This window comes from Lynx canadensis, chromosome A1, assembly GCF_007474595.2.
Source record: "Lynx canadensis isolate LIC74 chromosome A1, mLynCan4.pri.v2, whole genome shotgun sequence".
Lineage (NCBI taxonomy): Eukaryota > Metazoa > Chordata > Mammalia > Carnivora > Felidae > Lynx > Lynx canadensis.
The window spans coordinates 97,612,869-97,628,280 of record NC_044303.2 but is presented as its reverse complement, the minus strand read 5'-3'; the positions used below and the strand labels follow the sequence as shown (position 1 = coordinate 97,628,280).

The window sequence follows — 15,412 nt, the reverse complement described above, 5'->3', positions numbered from 1 at the left end:
ATTTGCAAATTTTATTTTTTATTTATTTATTTATTTATTTATTTATTTATTTATTTTAACATTTATTTATTTTTGAGACAGAGAGAGACAGAGCATGAATGGGGGAGGGTCAGAGAGAGGGAGACACAGAATCGGAAACAGGCTCCAGGCTCTGAGCTGTCAGCACAGAGCCCGACGCGGGGCTTGAACTCACGGACCGCGAGATCATGACCTGAGCCGAAGTCCGCCACTTAGCCGACTGAGCCACCCAGGCACCCCCATTTGCAAATTTTAAAAGGAGAATTAACACATACCACAGCTCATTACATTCTGAACACATTTTTGTATATGTGGGCAATGGTCTCAGAGGTACTGTAGAGCAACAGTTCACCAAGTGAAGCTGGAGTGAGTTCTTTTGCCAACAGTACAGACTGTCCACACCACTCTCTCCCTTAGCACACTCTGCCACATCCTCCTGACACTACTGGTCCTACAGTGTCCTACTCCTATGCTTGGTTAGCCTGGATAGCTGGGGTAGGAATAATGGTAACTACTGTACTAGAAAAGAGCTCAAAAGATCAGGTATAACAATGATGGAAACACGTCATCATACATTTGTCCAAATCCATACAGTGCACAACACCGGAACTGAACCATACTCTCAACGATGGACTTTAAGGAACAATGTGTTGAGGTAGGTTCATCAGTTATAATAAATATACACTCTGGTGGGGGAGGCTGATAATAGGGGAGGCTATGCATGTGTGGGATAGATGGGACATTTGTTTACCTGCCACTCAATTTTGCTATGAATCTTAAACTACTCTTTAAAAATCAGTCTTAATATACATTTTTGAAAAAAAAAATCTGGATATACTCTGCTGGCTCAGAAGAGCAAAACTAAAGTCAACAAATGATCCAGGTACCCTCACACGGATCAGTGACAAAAGGTTAAGGGAAAAACTGTATTGTTCCATGGTGTAACCAAATTGAAAATGGCCATCAAACATAAAGGGATTTCTACTTATACTTAAGTAATAGGTCTCTGTACCTTACTAAGTACAGGCAAAAGCTCAATGGGTTATCCAGTCTTGCAAGAATAAAGGAAAGAAAAGAAGTTATTAACAGGTGTACTTGTGCATGACTGCATAGATTAAACTAATACCTAATTCAGAGAATAGTAATCTTTTAACCCACTCTCTTTTCCATAAAGATGTTAGATACAGTTAAAGAAATGTTTGAGGCCTCGTGTTATATCCTCTCAATAAAGCAGCTTAAAAAAAAAAGGGAAACCAGAGGAGATACACAGAGAAGGAACAAGATTAGGGACTGAAACGTGGAAAGGTCCATGTAAATGGCAATATAGAGAAGGACTAAGAGACAAAAGAACTGGATACTTAACAAAGAGAAGAAAAGACGTACAATTCTGTCACTTATAGACATGTGAGATGGAGATAAATTATCCTTTCCCATGGCTCTCCTGTGATGTGTCAGTCATAGCTGACCCATGGCCAGACATCTGCAGGCCAAGGATTATCTGATATTACTAAAATCTTCATAGGCCAAAGTCCTATAGCTGTGGATTCTTAAAGCGAGAAGAGCACTCAATGTCACAAAGATGATGTTCTCTTAATACATAGATAAAATGACTAAATCGCTGACCTAGGCATATATTTGCTTGTTTTACGCCAGGAAAATCCATTTACAGCTCGAGGATGGGCCAGATATATAAAGGAAAAGTCCATTTCTCCTTGGGATTGTTTTTCTGAACTTTTATCCGGAGAGGTAACAGCTGTCCGCCAGTTTTCTACATTATACCATACCTTTAAAAGACAGTCATCCTAATGAAAAAAAACAAAAACAAAAATAGAAAAACATTCACATCAGAATTAATTTAAAGGTTAAGTCAAACAGCAAAAGTAAGAACCTTCTCCCCACTTACAGGAATTTAGGGGTGTGAGGTGTAGTTGGCACAGAGGAACTGAGAAGGAAACCTCTGATTGAAACTTTTCTATTAGCATTCCATAATCATGCTCTGAGAATTAAGGTATGAATGTGTATATTTTGCAAGGAATGGATCAAGGAAAATGCTAGTTACCATACAGGAATCACTGAGAAAAGATTCACGGATAAAGGGTTTATTTTCCCACTTGACAAATATCAAATAAGAAAGAATTACCACTAGCAGGCTTACAAGGACTGCCAATTTTTTTAAACAAAAGTTTTCATGAAGTATCATGTGAACGTTCAAAGAAAACATTGAAGATAGTAATGATGAGTTAATAGCTACTACTATATAAGATATTCCAAGTTTATTTATTTTGAGAGACAGCCAGAGAGCTAGAATGTAACCAGGGGAGGGGCTGGGAGGGAAGGAGATGGAGAATTCCCAGCAGGCTCCACAACGTCAGTGAAGACACAGGGCTCCATCTCACAAACTGAACTGCGAGATCACGACCTGAGCCAAAATCAATAGTTGGTCACTTAACTAACTGAGCCACCCAGGCGCCCCAAAATATTCTAAGTACAATTAAAATCGCATCTGCTAATTTGGGAAGCATGGATAAAACAAGGGGCACTACAACATACCAGGTTCTGCTTTTAAACTATAATTGCACTTCCACTGGTAAAGTCCATCAGAACAAACTCCATTTCTCTCCTAAAAAAACCTCACTGAAGATTTAGGGTAGCTCACATCTTGGGTCTACAGAAAGGTTTGAACCATGAGAACAATTAATTTCAGACAATTATGTGTATATGAACTGTTTGGAGATCCAATGATTACAAATAAAATAATTCCAAGGAAAAATATACTGCTGGGACATCAGCACGGCAAAATATGAAAATGGTTACAAATGTCCTCTTAGAAAGTCGGTATATCCTTATATTTGCCCAAAAAAATTAATTACTTGCCCCAAATCAAAAAGTTGGTAAATGGCAGATTTACATTCAGATCTATCTTTAAGTCTATGTTTCAATTATACCATACTATCTTTTAGAACAATAATAGCCCGTTTTCACTATATTTTAAATGTTTTTATTAGAATTTTTTTTTAACGTTTATTTATTTTTGAGACAGAGAGAGACAGAGCATGAACGGGGGAGGGGCAGAGAGAAAGGGAGACACAGAATCGGAAGTAGGCTCCAGGCTCCGAGCCATCAGCCCAGAGCCTGACGTGGGGCTCGAACTCACGGACCGCGAGATCGTGACCTGAGTCGAAGTTGGAGGCTTAACCGACTGAGCCACCCAGGCGCCCCTAGAATATATTTTTAATAGAAAATATTTTCAACTTAAATAAAAGAATAAAGCCAGTTAAGGTTTTTGAAGTTCCAAAATAAACCAACAGCAATAGCAATTTCACAAGATTACCTTCCCAGCAGTGGCAAAAAATTCTCCATCTGGTGAAAATTTCATTAAATGAATTTGGGAAGCAGTTCTGTAAATTAAAGAGAAGAAATAATTTTTAAGGAAAATTAGAATTCTGTATTACTTCTCTAAACAATATTCAGGAACTTGCTTTAAATAATGGAAAATTTTCTGATAACACAAGTTTTACACTCAATTTTAAGTACCTCTCATAAATATAAAATGAATACAAAATATAAATTTTTAAATTAAGTATAAAAATTATTTTTACGTGAAAATATCTATGTGTACGAATCATTAAAGGAAAGACTTCTCAGTCTTTAAAGCTTAAGACAAAACAATCATAGCTCTCATTGTCTTGGAATATAGATACCTAATGGCCCCGGAAATTAGATTTCCAAATTGAAAAATTTCAATTTCTCTTTCTCATATTCTATCATATATTTTAATGGACAATAAATCAGTATTTTGAAATGAAATCTCCCTTAAGGTGGCATTTACCTCATTGAAGATTACGTGTGGGTTACTGGGGGACTTGCACGCATGAGGGAAGCCTGCCAGCTTCGCCTATGCACTTGGTGCACACTTGCCTTTTCTTCTCTGATGAACTTTGGCTCATTTCACGTCATTGCCTTCCCTTCTGGCTACGCACTTATGCTGATCTCAAGACAACCCTCACTGTCATTGCCTTCCTTTTCTTTACCCAATTTTGTGCTTAGATTCACCTCAAATTTATTTGTAAAACAGGCCAAAGAGGAATTCTGTCACACTTCCTTCCAAATTAAAGTAACTTTTTTCTTAATCTTAAATGTAATAGCTACGTAACAGAAAGTATTGCTACATATATATGAAAAGAAGAAAATGAAATCTTCTACAGTTTCGCCACGACACCCATTCCCAGGCAAAACCACTGCTAACATTCTAATGCACAGACTTCTAGACCCATCTCTCCACCCTCCTCCTCTGTCTACTTTCTTTGGGAGGATACAGGGGAGGAGAGGATGGAGAGTGAGGTCATATTACATTACAATTTGCTTTGTAACATTTATCTATTTTAAAGTATGTAAAGAACACGTTTGCATATCAATGTGTATAGATCTGCATTATTTTACTGGCTATGTTATTCTATTACGTATATATGCACTGCCTTAAAATAATTTTTCACCACCGTTTTCTCATTTCTGCTGCTACAAAATAAGTGGTGCAATGAACATCCTTGTATACACATTTCTATGGATCTGGCTAATTCTAAAGATATTCTTAAAACAAATCATTAAAAGTGCCTGATCTCCATTGCAATCATCTCCAGGAGTGTGACCTCTGTCCAGGTCTTCTCAAAAAAGCTAAGGCAGTCCCTTTTAAAAAGGAATCAGTTCTCAATGCTCCCTCTGCTCAAAATTCTCAAGAGCTTCCCAACTCAGCACAAAAGGCAAACCCTCACAATAACCTCTAAGCAAACTCCCTGACCTTGTTCACTTTATTCCAGCCACAAGCTAAGCACACTTCTACCAAAGTCTGCAGTGAATGTTCACTCTGCCTCCAAGATTCTTCTCCCAGAGATATCCCCACACACCTCGCTCCCTCATTCCTTCAGGTCTACACTCAAAAGTCACCTCTACTCTTCTTCCTTTTACCTTAGTTTTCTCTATCATACTACTGATCTTCATCTAACGTGTATAACGGGTTTTAAACACATCACAAAAGGAATGTGATCAAGCTCAGTGTTTAAATGTGTTCCAGTCAGTGTAATCATCAGCTGCTCCTAAATTGAAACCTGAGTCCCATGGCTTTTCTGCTTAATTAAATAACCATCCCAAATACATAGTATGTCTAGTCCAAGTTATCACCATAGACTCTAATCTTGAATTAACTTAAGATTCTTCCCCTCTACCAAAAGCACAAAACACATTTCAAATTCTCAGTTCAACCCATGGAAGCCCTGAGAAGGCAATATAACACTTTGCTGCTCCCCTCTCCCCAACTTTACATGGAAGACTCCAGAGCAAAGACAACTGTCTCTAAAGAATTTTCTTTGCAAAGTCCTACTCCCTCTCCATGTTAAGCCTTTTTAAAACTCACAATCTAGCCGAAGGGTACAAAATATATGGAACCAACTCTCCTGAAATCTTTCTAAACTCTATATACCAGGTCTGCCTTACTCTCTATTTGGTATCTCATATAGTTCTCTTCCTGTTTCATATAAAACGGACTCAGGAAGAATGTCACTTAACATTCTGTCATAGTGGTTTACTGGTTGGTAGTCTCAGTCCCTACCTGGTCACTGCTATCTATATTCCAAGCACTTCTACCACTGCCTCAAACATGATAAACACTCAGCAAATAATTGCTGCATGAATGAATGAAATGTGGAGTTACTATCTCAGGGTATAAAAATTAAGCCTGTTGATTCATACTTCCAAATTGCTCTTTAGAAAAATACCAATGCACTCCCTTAAAGAGGATTTAAGAGTACCTGTTCTCCAAACACTAATAGTAGATATTATTCATCCTCTTCTTTCTGGATATTTCTCATTTCTAGATTTTGCAGTCCATCAACTCTTACTTGATTTGCTTATTATTCATATGTACTACCATTTAAAATTTTTCACTTGTCTATTTTTGTTTACTACAGAGATATTAATTTTTAAGACCTCTTTTTAAAAAAAGCATTAACTCCAAATTGCAAATACTTTCCTCAACTTTTTATATTCCGTGTGGTCTGTTTGCTTTATAGAATTTTGTTATTGATATGGTCAACAAATATTGATGTTTTCCTTTCCTTTCCTTTCAGTTTCTAGTTCTGGTATTATACCCAGAAAGTCTTTCCCTCATCTAAAGCAGCATTTATCCTGCAACAGTGACAGAACATAAATAACAAATGTTAAATTTCCTAGTAGCCACATTTTAAAAAGTAGTAAGAAACAGGTGAAATTATTTAAGTTAATATATTAAAACTACTATCATTTCAACATGTAATCAATAAAAAAAATTAACTGGATATTTTACATTTTCTTCCTTTGTGCTAAGTTCTTGAAATCCAGCGTGTATTTTATACTTACAGCACAGTCAATTCAGACTAGCCACATTTCGAGTGCTCAAAAGTGGTATATCACTAGCTGCTACCATAATGGACACTGTAATTCTAAAATAAAAAAAATTCTCCTGTATTTTCTTCTAGTATTTAGTTCATTGTGTAGAAATTCAAGGTTTCCCTCTTTTGACACTTATTGTGGTGTGAGGCATGAAACATACTCTAATTTCATTTTCTTCTCCACAGAGTTACCAAGTTTACCCACTGATATAAAATGACACCTAATATACTGAATCTCCATGTGTAATTGGGCCTAATTCTGGACCCTAATCTGTTCCTACATCAACAACAAACTGCTAGACCAGCTCTAGCTTTAGAATTCATTTTTCTATGCTATCTTCACTATTTTACTTCTTACAGAATTTTCCTGATTTTCCCATATTTAACCTGTTAAAACAAGTTTAGAACTATGCTCAAAAGTAGAAATTCCAATGGGATTTTGACAAGGATTATATTCAATACATAAAGCAACTTGGGAAAAATATACTTCTTCACAACAGGAAAACTTCCAGTCAAAAGCATGGAAAGCGTCTCTGTCTCCTTTGGTAGAATTTAGCAAGTTTCTATTTAATGATCATCATACAGGCTTAACACATTTTCTATGTTTCTCCATAGGTGTTTTATTCAATAATTTAAAAAAAAAACTGGATCTATAGATTCACTATGGGAAATAGTGAATCCTCTGTATTTATGAAAAGACCTGTTGCAGAATAAAAAATCAATACTTTTAATGTTGTGTAGTTTCACAGAAACTAAAACGCATTTATAACAAAACCCACATGAACAGATTTATCACTTTAATCCCCTAATTAATTGCTTACTTGCAATGCCAAATGCATCTCCAGTCCCCCAAATTAAGATCTGTTTTATCTGGATTTTCATCTTCAGTTGGCTTCTCCAAGTTAGCATTGGACCACAGTTGCAAACAGCTAGAACCAGTTAAAAGACGATTGCCTAAAAATATATATACATTATTCACCATTTATTATTTAGGTATTTAATTAATGAGTTAAGTTACATGGTTAAGAGTCTCATATAATACTATAAAAACAACTCAACTTCTAAAAAAGTTAAATAACCAAAACATTTGCGGGGAGAGGGAATGAGGGTGTATTTTAATTCTGTTGAAGCAGTTTGGGGAAAATAGGGAAGAGATCATGTAATCTTTCATTTAAAAAACATTTAATGAGCATCTTCTTTGTACCAGGCACTGTGCTAGCCACTGACGGGGAACACAATGACAAATGAAAACTGTCCTTTTTCAAGACGATTTCACATTCTGGTAGAGACATTCTGTGAAGAGAGGCATGAATTCATGCAAGTTCAAATATATTCCCAAGAATGATTTATAATCTGGTTTATGGTTAAAGAATAAGGTGCACAGAAGACTTGGAAAAAATTCTGGTCAGAGACCAAAGCATTTTTGAAGTTTATAAGGCATCTGGTTACAATTAGTTACAATTAGTTGGGAGTGTTAAGTGTGGAGAGGTTACATAAGTGGATCTGTATTTTAGAAGAAGGGGTCTAAGTAGGATGGGCAGATATCAACAGATGGACTTGAAGAGGCCTCGTAAACCTTGTAAACCTCCCTGCACTGAGACAATATGCAGAAGTTATATGTAAAGTATGTACATTTTTCTAGAAAGATAATCCTTAATTTTCACCACGCTTTCAAAGGCTCCAGTACACAAAGGTAAAGATTCTTTAAAAAAAAAAAAAAAGTCTAGAGATGGATGAGATTAGAGAAAACACACAGGGAAACCTGGTTAATTGACGATAATAATACACAAAGGAAATCATGAGGATCTGAATCAAATACTAAACTAAGAAGCAAGGATTTGAAAGCCATTTCAAAAGCAGAATTTTCAAGGCTTGACATCAACTAAAAAACAGGAGATACAAAAGGTTTCAAGGAAAAATCCCAACTTGGGAAGTTGAGCAGAAGACTGTGTTGTCATCCAAACAAAGAACACAGAGGAAGAGACACAACTGTGATCGAAAAGTTGAAAATAAATAAGGAATTCACTTTAGCAAATAAGGACTATGGATTTGTGTCTCCCCATAAAGATCACTCTATTTCAAGGAAAGTGGGTTTGTGACAAAACAGACTGTTGACCAGAAATCCCTGTCTACATCCAAAGTAAGTCACTTAATTAGTCATGTGAATTTAATCTTGGGCAAACTCTGAGCCTCAATTTTCTTCTCATCTATAAAATCAGAAGTGTGTACAGATCGGCTGTAATGGTATCGTATGTATAACTGTGAGGCACAGGCTAGTATCGTACATATAACCGTGATGCACAGGCTAGCGGGCTTAGCAGAAGCTCAATAAATAGCAGCAACAGGGTGGAAGGTCTCACAAACAGCTGAGAAAGCACCAATGAGGAATTTCATTTAAATTTAGTTATTATTAGCACTGCTAGGAATTTACCCAAGGAATACAGGAGTACTGATGCATAGGGGCACTTGTACCCCGATGTTTATAGCAGCACTCTCAACAATAGCCAAATTATGGAAAGAGCCTAAATGTCCATCAACTGATGAATGGATAAAGAATTTGTGGTTTATATACACAATGGAGTACTACAGGGCAATGAGAAAGAACGAAATATGGCCCTTTGTAGCAACGTGGATGGAACTGGAGAGTATGATGCTAAGTGAAATAAGCCATACAGAGAAAGACAGATACCATATGTTTTCACTCTTATGTGGATCCTGAGAAACTTAACAGGAGTCCATGGGGGAGGGGAGGGGAAGGAAAAAAAAAAAAAAAGAGGTTAGAGTGGGACAGAGCCAAAGCATAAGAGACTCTTAAAAACTGAGAACAAACTGAGGGTTGACGGGGGGGTGGGAGGGAGGGGAGGGTGGGTGATGGGTATTGAGGAGGGCACCTTTTGGGATGAGCACTGGGTGTTGTATGGAAACCAATTTGACAATAAATTTCATATATTGAAAAAAAAAGAAAAAAAATTTAGTTATTATTCCACTGCTTAGTTCACCAATGGACACCAGTTTTTTTTTTTTTTAATTTATAACTAAAAAATAACACTGTATTAATTTCAGGTGTACAATATAATGAATGACCTGATATTTGCATATACTGGAAAATGGTCACCACAGTAAATCGAGCCTACATCCATCACCATACATTGGTTACAATTTCTTTCTTGTGATGCAAGAACTTTTAAAATCTACTCTCTTAGCAACTTTCAAATATATAATATGGTAGTGTTAACTAAGGTCACCATGCTGTACATTACATCCCCAGGACTTATTTATTTTATAACTCCAAGCTTGCACCTTGTGACCACCTTCACATATTGTAACCACCCCTCACTCCTGCCTCTGGCAACCGCCAATCCCCTTATTTATGTATGAGTTTGGTTTTTACAAGTTTTCTTAAACATAAACTGAAGTTGAAATTAAGGTAGTGTAAGAGACTCTTAAAAACTGAGAAAAAACTGAGGGTTGATGGGGGGTGGGAGGAGGGGAGGGTAGGTGATGGGTATTGAAGAGGGCATCTTTTGGGATGAGCACTGGGTGTTGTATGGAAACCAATTTGACAATAAATTTCATATATTAAAAAAAAAGAAATTAAGGTATCCCATGAAGGATTAAGAAATTAATATAAAATACAAAATAATTAATCCCAGTTATGGAATGATACAAAGATAGCTAATGTATAATACAGTATATTGCTTTGAACACAAAGGGTGGAGGTATGAATATTAAAGTAGGAAAAAAGGCAAAAAAAAAAAATCTTAAACAGAAAACCTCATGATTTAAGCTGGATGCAATAGTGGATCTGGAGAAAACACAAAAGCACTATAGTCAGTTTAGTAATGGCATCTGAAAAAATTTCTTTATATCCCAATACCTAGCAAATAGTAAGTAAATACTGGTCAGAACAAAAATGCTAATATTTCACTTAAAATATTTACAATCTGTTTATAAATAAAGTTCACTTGAAAAAATAAACTAATTGTTCCCAATTATTTATTACAATAACCCGTTTCTCAACCAAACCATTAAATTTTAAACTTTTCAATTGTAAAAAGAAAAATAATTCGATCACAATTAAAGAGATAATGGTCATGAGCTGTTGTCAAGTCACTATTAGGTATGCTAGGAAAATAAGTAACTGTCTTTTATCTTCCTTTATTTTTTAGAGAGACAGAGAGAGAGCAGGCGAGAGGGTCAGGAAGAGGGAGAGGGAGAGAGAGAGAGAGGATCTTAAGCAGGCTCTACACTCAACATGGAGCCCCATCTCATGACTGCCCAGCCCCTATCATGACCTGAGCCAAAATCAAGAGTTGAACTGACTGAGCCACCCAGGTACCCCAATTAATTATCTTTTAATACTACTCTCTAATGCTGATTTTAGAGCAATTTAATATTAATACTATCCTCTGAAGCATTAGTATTGATAAACCACTGGTACAGAATATCCAAGCAACTATTAATGTTATTACTAAAGAAATATCACTCAAGGGGCGCCTGGGTGGCTCAGTTGGTTAAGTGACCAACTTTGGCTCACGTCATGATCTCACAGTTGGTGAGTTCAAGCCTCGCGTTGAGCTCTGTGCTGACAGCTCAAAGCCTGGAGCCTACCTCAGATTCTGTGTCTCCCCTCTCTCTACCCCTCCCCTGCTCATGCTCTTTATCTGTCAATAATAAAAACGTTAAAAAAAATTTAAAAAAAATCACTCAATTGTTAAATGTTTTTATTGAAGTTAGTAGTCTGACACCTCAAGTAGCTAGTTTACCAGCTAACAATATTTTTAGAGGGCTCTTATGTACCAAGTACTTTCAGATACACTGCTATACCTTATCATTAAAAAACTACCTTGTGAAATAGGTTATTACCTTAATTTCTAAGTGAGTTAACCATTCTTCATCTGTTAAGTACTTTTTTTCATGATAACAAAACTTACAGTCAAATATGTGAACATTTATTGAAAACCTAATATATGATGGGCCCCTAAAGATAAAAACATACTAAATAAAATAGTCTCAGCTCTATCTAACCAAAAATTTAAACCATGTAAACAAATAATTATAATAGACTGTAGGGCTATAAGAGAGTAACCATACAGTATATCATTCAAATAGGAACTTTTGTCAGAGTAGAAGGTGACACTATTATCATATGAGAACAACAGGCATTAACTGGGACATAAGTCTCACTATAGTAACAATCGAGTTATACACCAAGTGCTGTACTAAATGAAATGTCAAATTTGAACCCAGGTCTGATCTCTCTCCACTGTATGTATAATATATACACATAGATTACCAGCTAGTAAGCATCAATCCTCTAACCTTGTAAGAAATAACATTTTAAAACAATGATTTTAAAAAAGTATCTCAAAGATAATCTCTTTTATCTCCTAAAGTAATTTCCAAAGTTTTCTAATAAACATTTTTTCTCAGCCATTTCAACTACTATATTAAAATGTAAACTATCTTATCTCTAAACTGATGATTTTTTAGTTCTGTTTCAAAAAGAACTTCTTTCTTATATTCTAGAAACGTCTATCTTTTGGATATTGCTACATGATACGCAAGCATGTCAAATTCCCCACGTCCAAACAAAACGTATGTTCCACTATCTGTAACTCCTACGTATCACTGTTCTTCTGGGCACAGATATTCTCAAAAGAATCTAAAATCCAACTGCCAAGTAATATCAATTCTACCGCCCGTGCATTTCAGATCTATGTATTCCTTGCATTAGTCATTCAACATTAATTAAGCACCAATTACATTAAAGACAGTGAAATAAATTCTTATTTCTCATTCAGACTACTGTGAATCCATACTTTGCAAAGGTAACTATAAATATATTTATCCCCCTCTTCCTCCAGACTCTGACCCTTCTAACTTACTGCTACCGGATAAATCTGGTAAAACCATAAATCTTAGCTTGTCTTGAGGCACTTCAAAAACCTGTAACAGTTTTTTGGACAGTCAAAAAGAATTAAATTCAGATACCTTCACATGACTTTAAAGACCTTCCACAATATGTTGCAATCTCATCTCCTTATCACCAGACTCACTCCAGCTTCAAAGTCCTATTAAAAGAATGTATCTAATGCTTTCTTTTTCTGGGCCTTTGCCCACGGCAATGGACTGGTAAAAACTGCTTTGGGATTTTTTTTTTTTTTTTTTTTTTTTTTTATGCAGAAGTAGGTAAGTGATACATACATACATGACCTCTTCTTAGAATTCCCTTCTTTTTGTCTCTTCTCATCTATCCCCGCCCTCAAAGCTAAAAATCTACCTCCTGACTGGTCAAAAAGCTCCTCTTCAATCAAACTTTGATTCTCCAGACAGAATTAATGTCTCCTTCCCAAATCAACAGGTATTCCTACCATAGGTAGACACTATTACAACATTTGTTTCAGTATAAGCTCTAAAAGAACATAATGTTTTACTTACTTTTTACTCCACACAATCTCACACAGAGCAGAACTGAAATACATGAAAGTAATAAAGGAAACAGCCCAAACAAGTGGTACTGTTATTTCATTTCAGTTAATCCTGCTTGTGTTCTTACCTGCAGGATCCCAAGTTATGTTGTGCGCTATTGATTCCAGAAAAAATTGGCCACTTTTCTGCCATTGACTACATAATTCCTAAAATTAAAAAAGAAGTCATTTAGCCAATTATTATGGGCAGTCTTTTTCTGTCAAATATATACATTCATTTATTATTATCACTTATTATTCATAGTAACACATCAAGTCATTTTCTTTGAGGTACAATCGACCATGCAGTCATTTTGAAGGAGAAGAAAATGTTCAACTCAGTCAAGAATAAGAAATATGCAATGGAAGAGTGAGAGAATGAATACCCATTCATGGAGGTCCAAAAAAGTTTGTCTTCAGCATAAACAACCAGTAACTATATGCCACGTTGGAGAACATTCTCTTTAACCTCAGACTTTTAAAATTACAATGTTTATCGTATTATTATAATAGTTACAAAGGTTTAACTTTAAATTTGTCTGTGTCTGTGCTATCTGAGGCTTCCTTCTCTTTTAATGTTTCACCCTCACCTGAGATCATAAGGTATGTGTGAAAATTCAGAGTAAGAAATGAAACACTTCCATTATATTACATAATTTATGACATTATCATTTCTAAAAGCAATACTTTTCAAACTTTTTTACCTGTAGGCCACTAAGAAATGTATGTTGCAATAGGGCCCAAAACACAAACAGACATAAATGCAATCTAAGTTTACCCCCTTACTACATGTGATGCACGGTAACATTTTCTATTTTACCTCATTTTCTTTTAAATTCAGGCTATGGCCTACTAAGTTGATTTCACTAACCTCAAAAAGATTGAGACCCATAAATGATCATTTAATGTAGTGGTTTTCATACTTTAGTACAATAACCTGAGATGTTTACTTAAAATTCAGATTTCTGAGATGCACATCCAAAGGTTTGGGCTCAAAAAATCCAAAATGAGGAATCTGTACTTTAAATCAATGCCCCAGGTGATTCTGATACAGGTGGTCTGCAGAATATGCTTTTATGAAACACTGCTTTGTAGGAATGGCTTTTGATCATAGTGCACGTCAGAACCCTCTCTAGAACCAGACACAGAAGTGCCTAGGCACAACCCCACACCTACAGATTTAGAAATCCCGAGGGCAGGATGGATACATGGACCAGCTAGTGATTCTGAAGTTGTCTTCCCATGAAGAACCACCACCTTAAAAGAATATTCCAGAATGCACAAAGAAAAGGAAATAGTGTCTTTTTTATGAGGATCTACAGATTCTCTTAGACTATACCCAGGAATTACAGATTCTATGTACCTTCCAAAGTCCATTTTTCTATTTGATCCAGTTTTTCCCTTACACATCAAGGTTTTTTGTTTGTTTTTGTTGTTGTTGTTGTTTTTTACCCTTTCTGCAGTCAGGGTTGCCTACCAATAAACCAACTTCTTCTTACTGACTTTTTAACAATATATTAAACAATTATAACCAGTACATGAGAAAATGGGCAAAAACTAAAATTCCTGATTCTACCCTTACTGATAAAGGTATTTTAACATAACTGATTTTTTTAAAGTCAGTTATCTCATTCAATAAATATTTATGGAATATTACTTGAAATATATCATCCTGAGCAGAGCAATCCCTTTTATTTTTACTACTTTCAATTACTAATTCACAGGTTATTAGGGCTTCTAATATTGGATTCATTTGGTAACACAACACAAATATAAATCAGGGGAGAACTGTGGATTCTCCTTCCGGGAAGTTTTAAAGTGAGTATCAGTTAACCTAAAGAAAATATTTTTCATTAACACAAGGTAGGGAAAAGAAAGTCCACACGTAGGAATCAATACAGCTAGTTTTACTTAGTTCTGTGGCTTAGCAGCTGTTTCACTGGTTAACTAACTTATTTTCTTTGGGCCTCTGTTGTCTTACTTATAAAAAAGAAATAACAGCTGTCATACTAAGTCAGAGGGAATTTGTAAGATACTAAGGAGCTAAGTGAAAATGAAATGAAAAATACTCAAAGATATATAAAGGTATGTCTATTATTAAAACACCTCAATTCTTTACATTTAACATACTTCTGCACAGTTTCTGACATCATGTCATCATTACAATATTCCCACAAAGAATGAATCGCTATTAGCCAATTTCAGAATTGATCAAAGAGCCTCGTAAGAATGACTTGCTTAGGATCAAATGGCTAGAAAGCAGCAGAGAAAGCAAGCAAGCAGTGCTCTTAAAACCATACTTTGGTGATCCTCTTTCATAGGACTTAAATCACCAGTTTAATCTTCAGTGGAAATGGGTAAAATAAGCTGGTCTATTGTATCTAGGGCATTCAAGCACCCAAGAAATTTACTACATAACCTTTGTACTTATGAAATATTGTTTTAACCAGCTTTCAGAACTATTTCTGAATACAGTTTCTCTATAAAGAAAAACATTTACTGACC

The 15,412-nt window shown here is 35.6% G+C and overlaps 1 protein-coding gene across 3 annotated transcripts in view; it reads right to left on the bottom strand.

Moving 5' to 3' along the window:
• The window catches only part of DMXL1 (Dmx like 1), a 135,139-nt gene that overhangs the window by 98,109 nt on the left and 21,618 nt on the right, over nucleotides 1-15,412 (bottom strand). For all 3 annotated transcript variants that reach the window (XM_032592714.1, XM_030317036.1, XM_030317043.1), the window contains exons 4-7: nucleotides 12,997-13,075; nucleotides 7,259-7,391; nucleotides 3,350-3,416; nucleotides 1,642-1,820 (exon numbers count right to left, since the gene is read on the bottom strand). In XM_032592714.1, coding sequence (XP_032448605.1) covers nucleotides 1,642-1,820; nucleotides 3,350-3,416; nucleotides 7,259-7,391; nucleotides 12,997-13,075 — 458 coding nt within the window. The remainder of the gene's footprint in view (nucleotides 1-1,641; nucleotides 1,821-3,349; nucleotides 3,417-7,258; nucleotides 7,392-12,996; nucleotides 13,076-15,412) is intronic.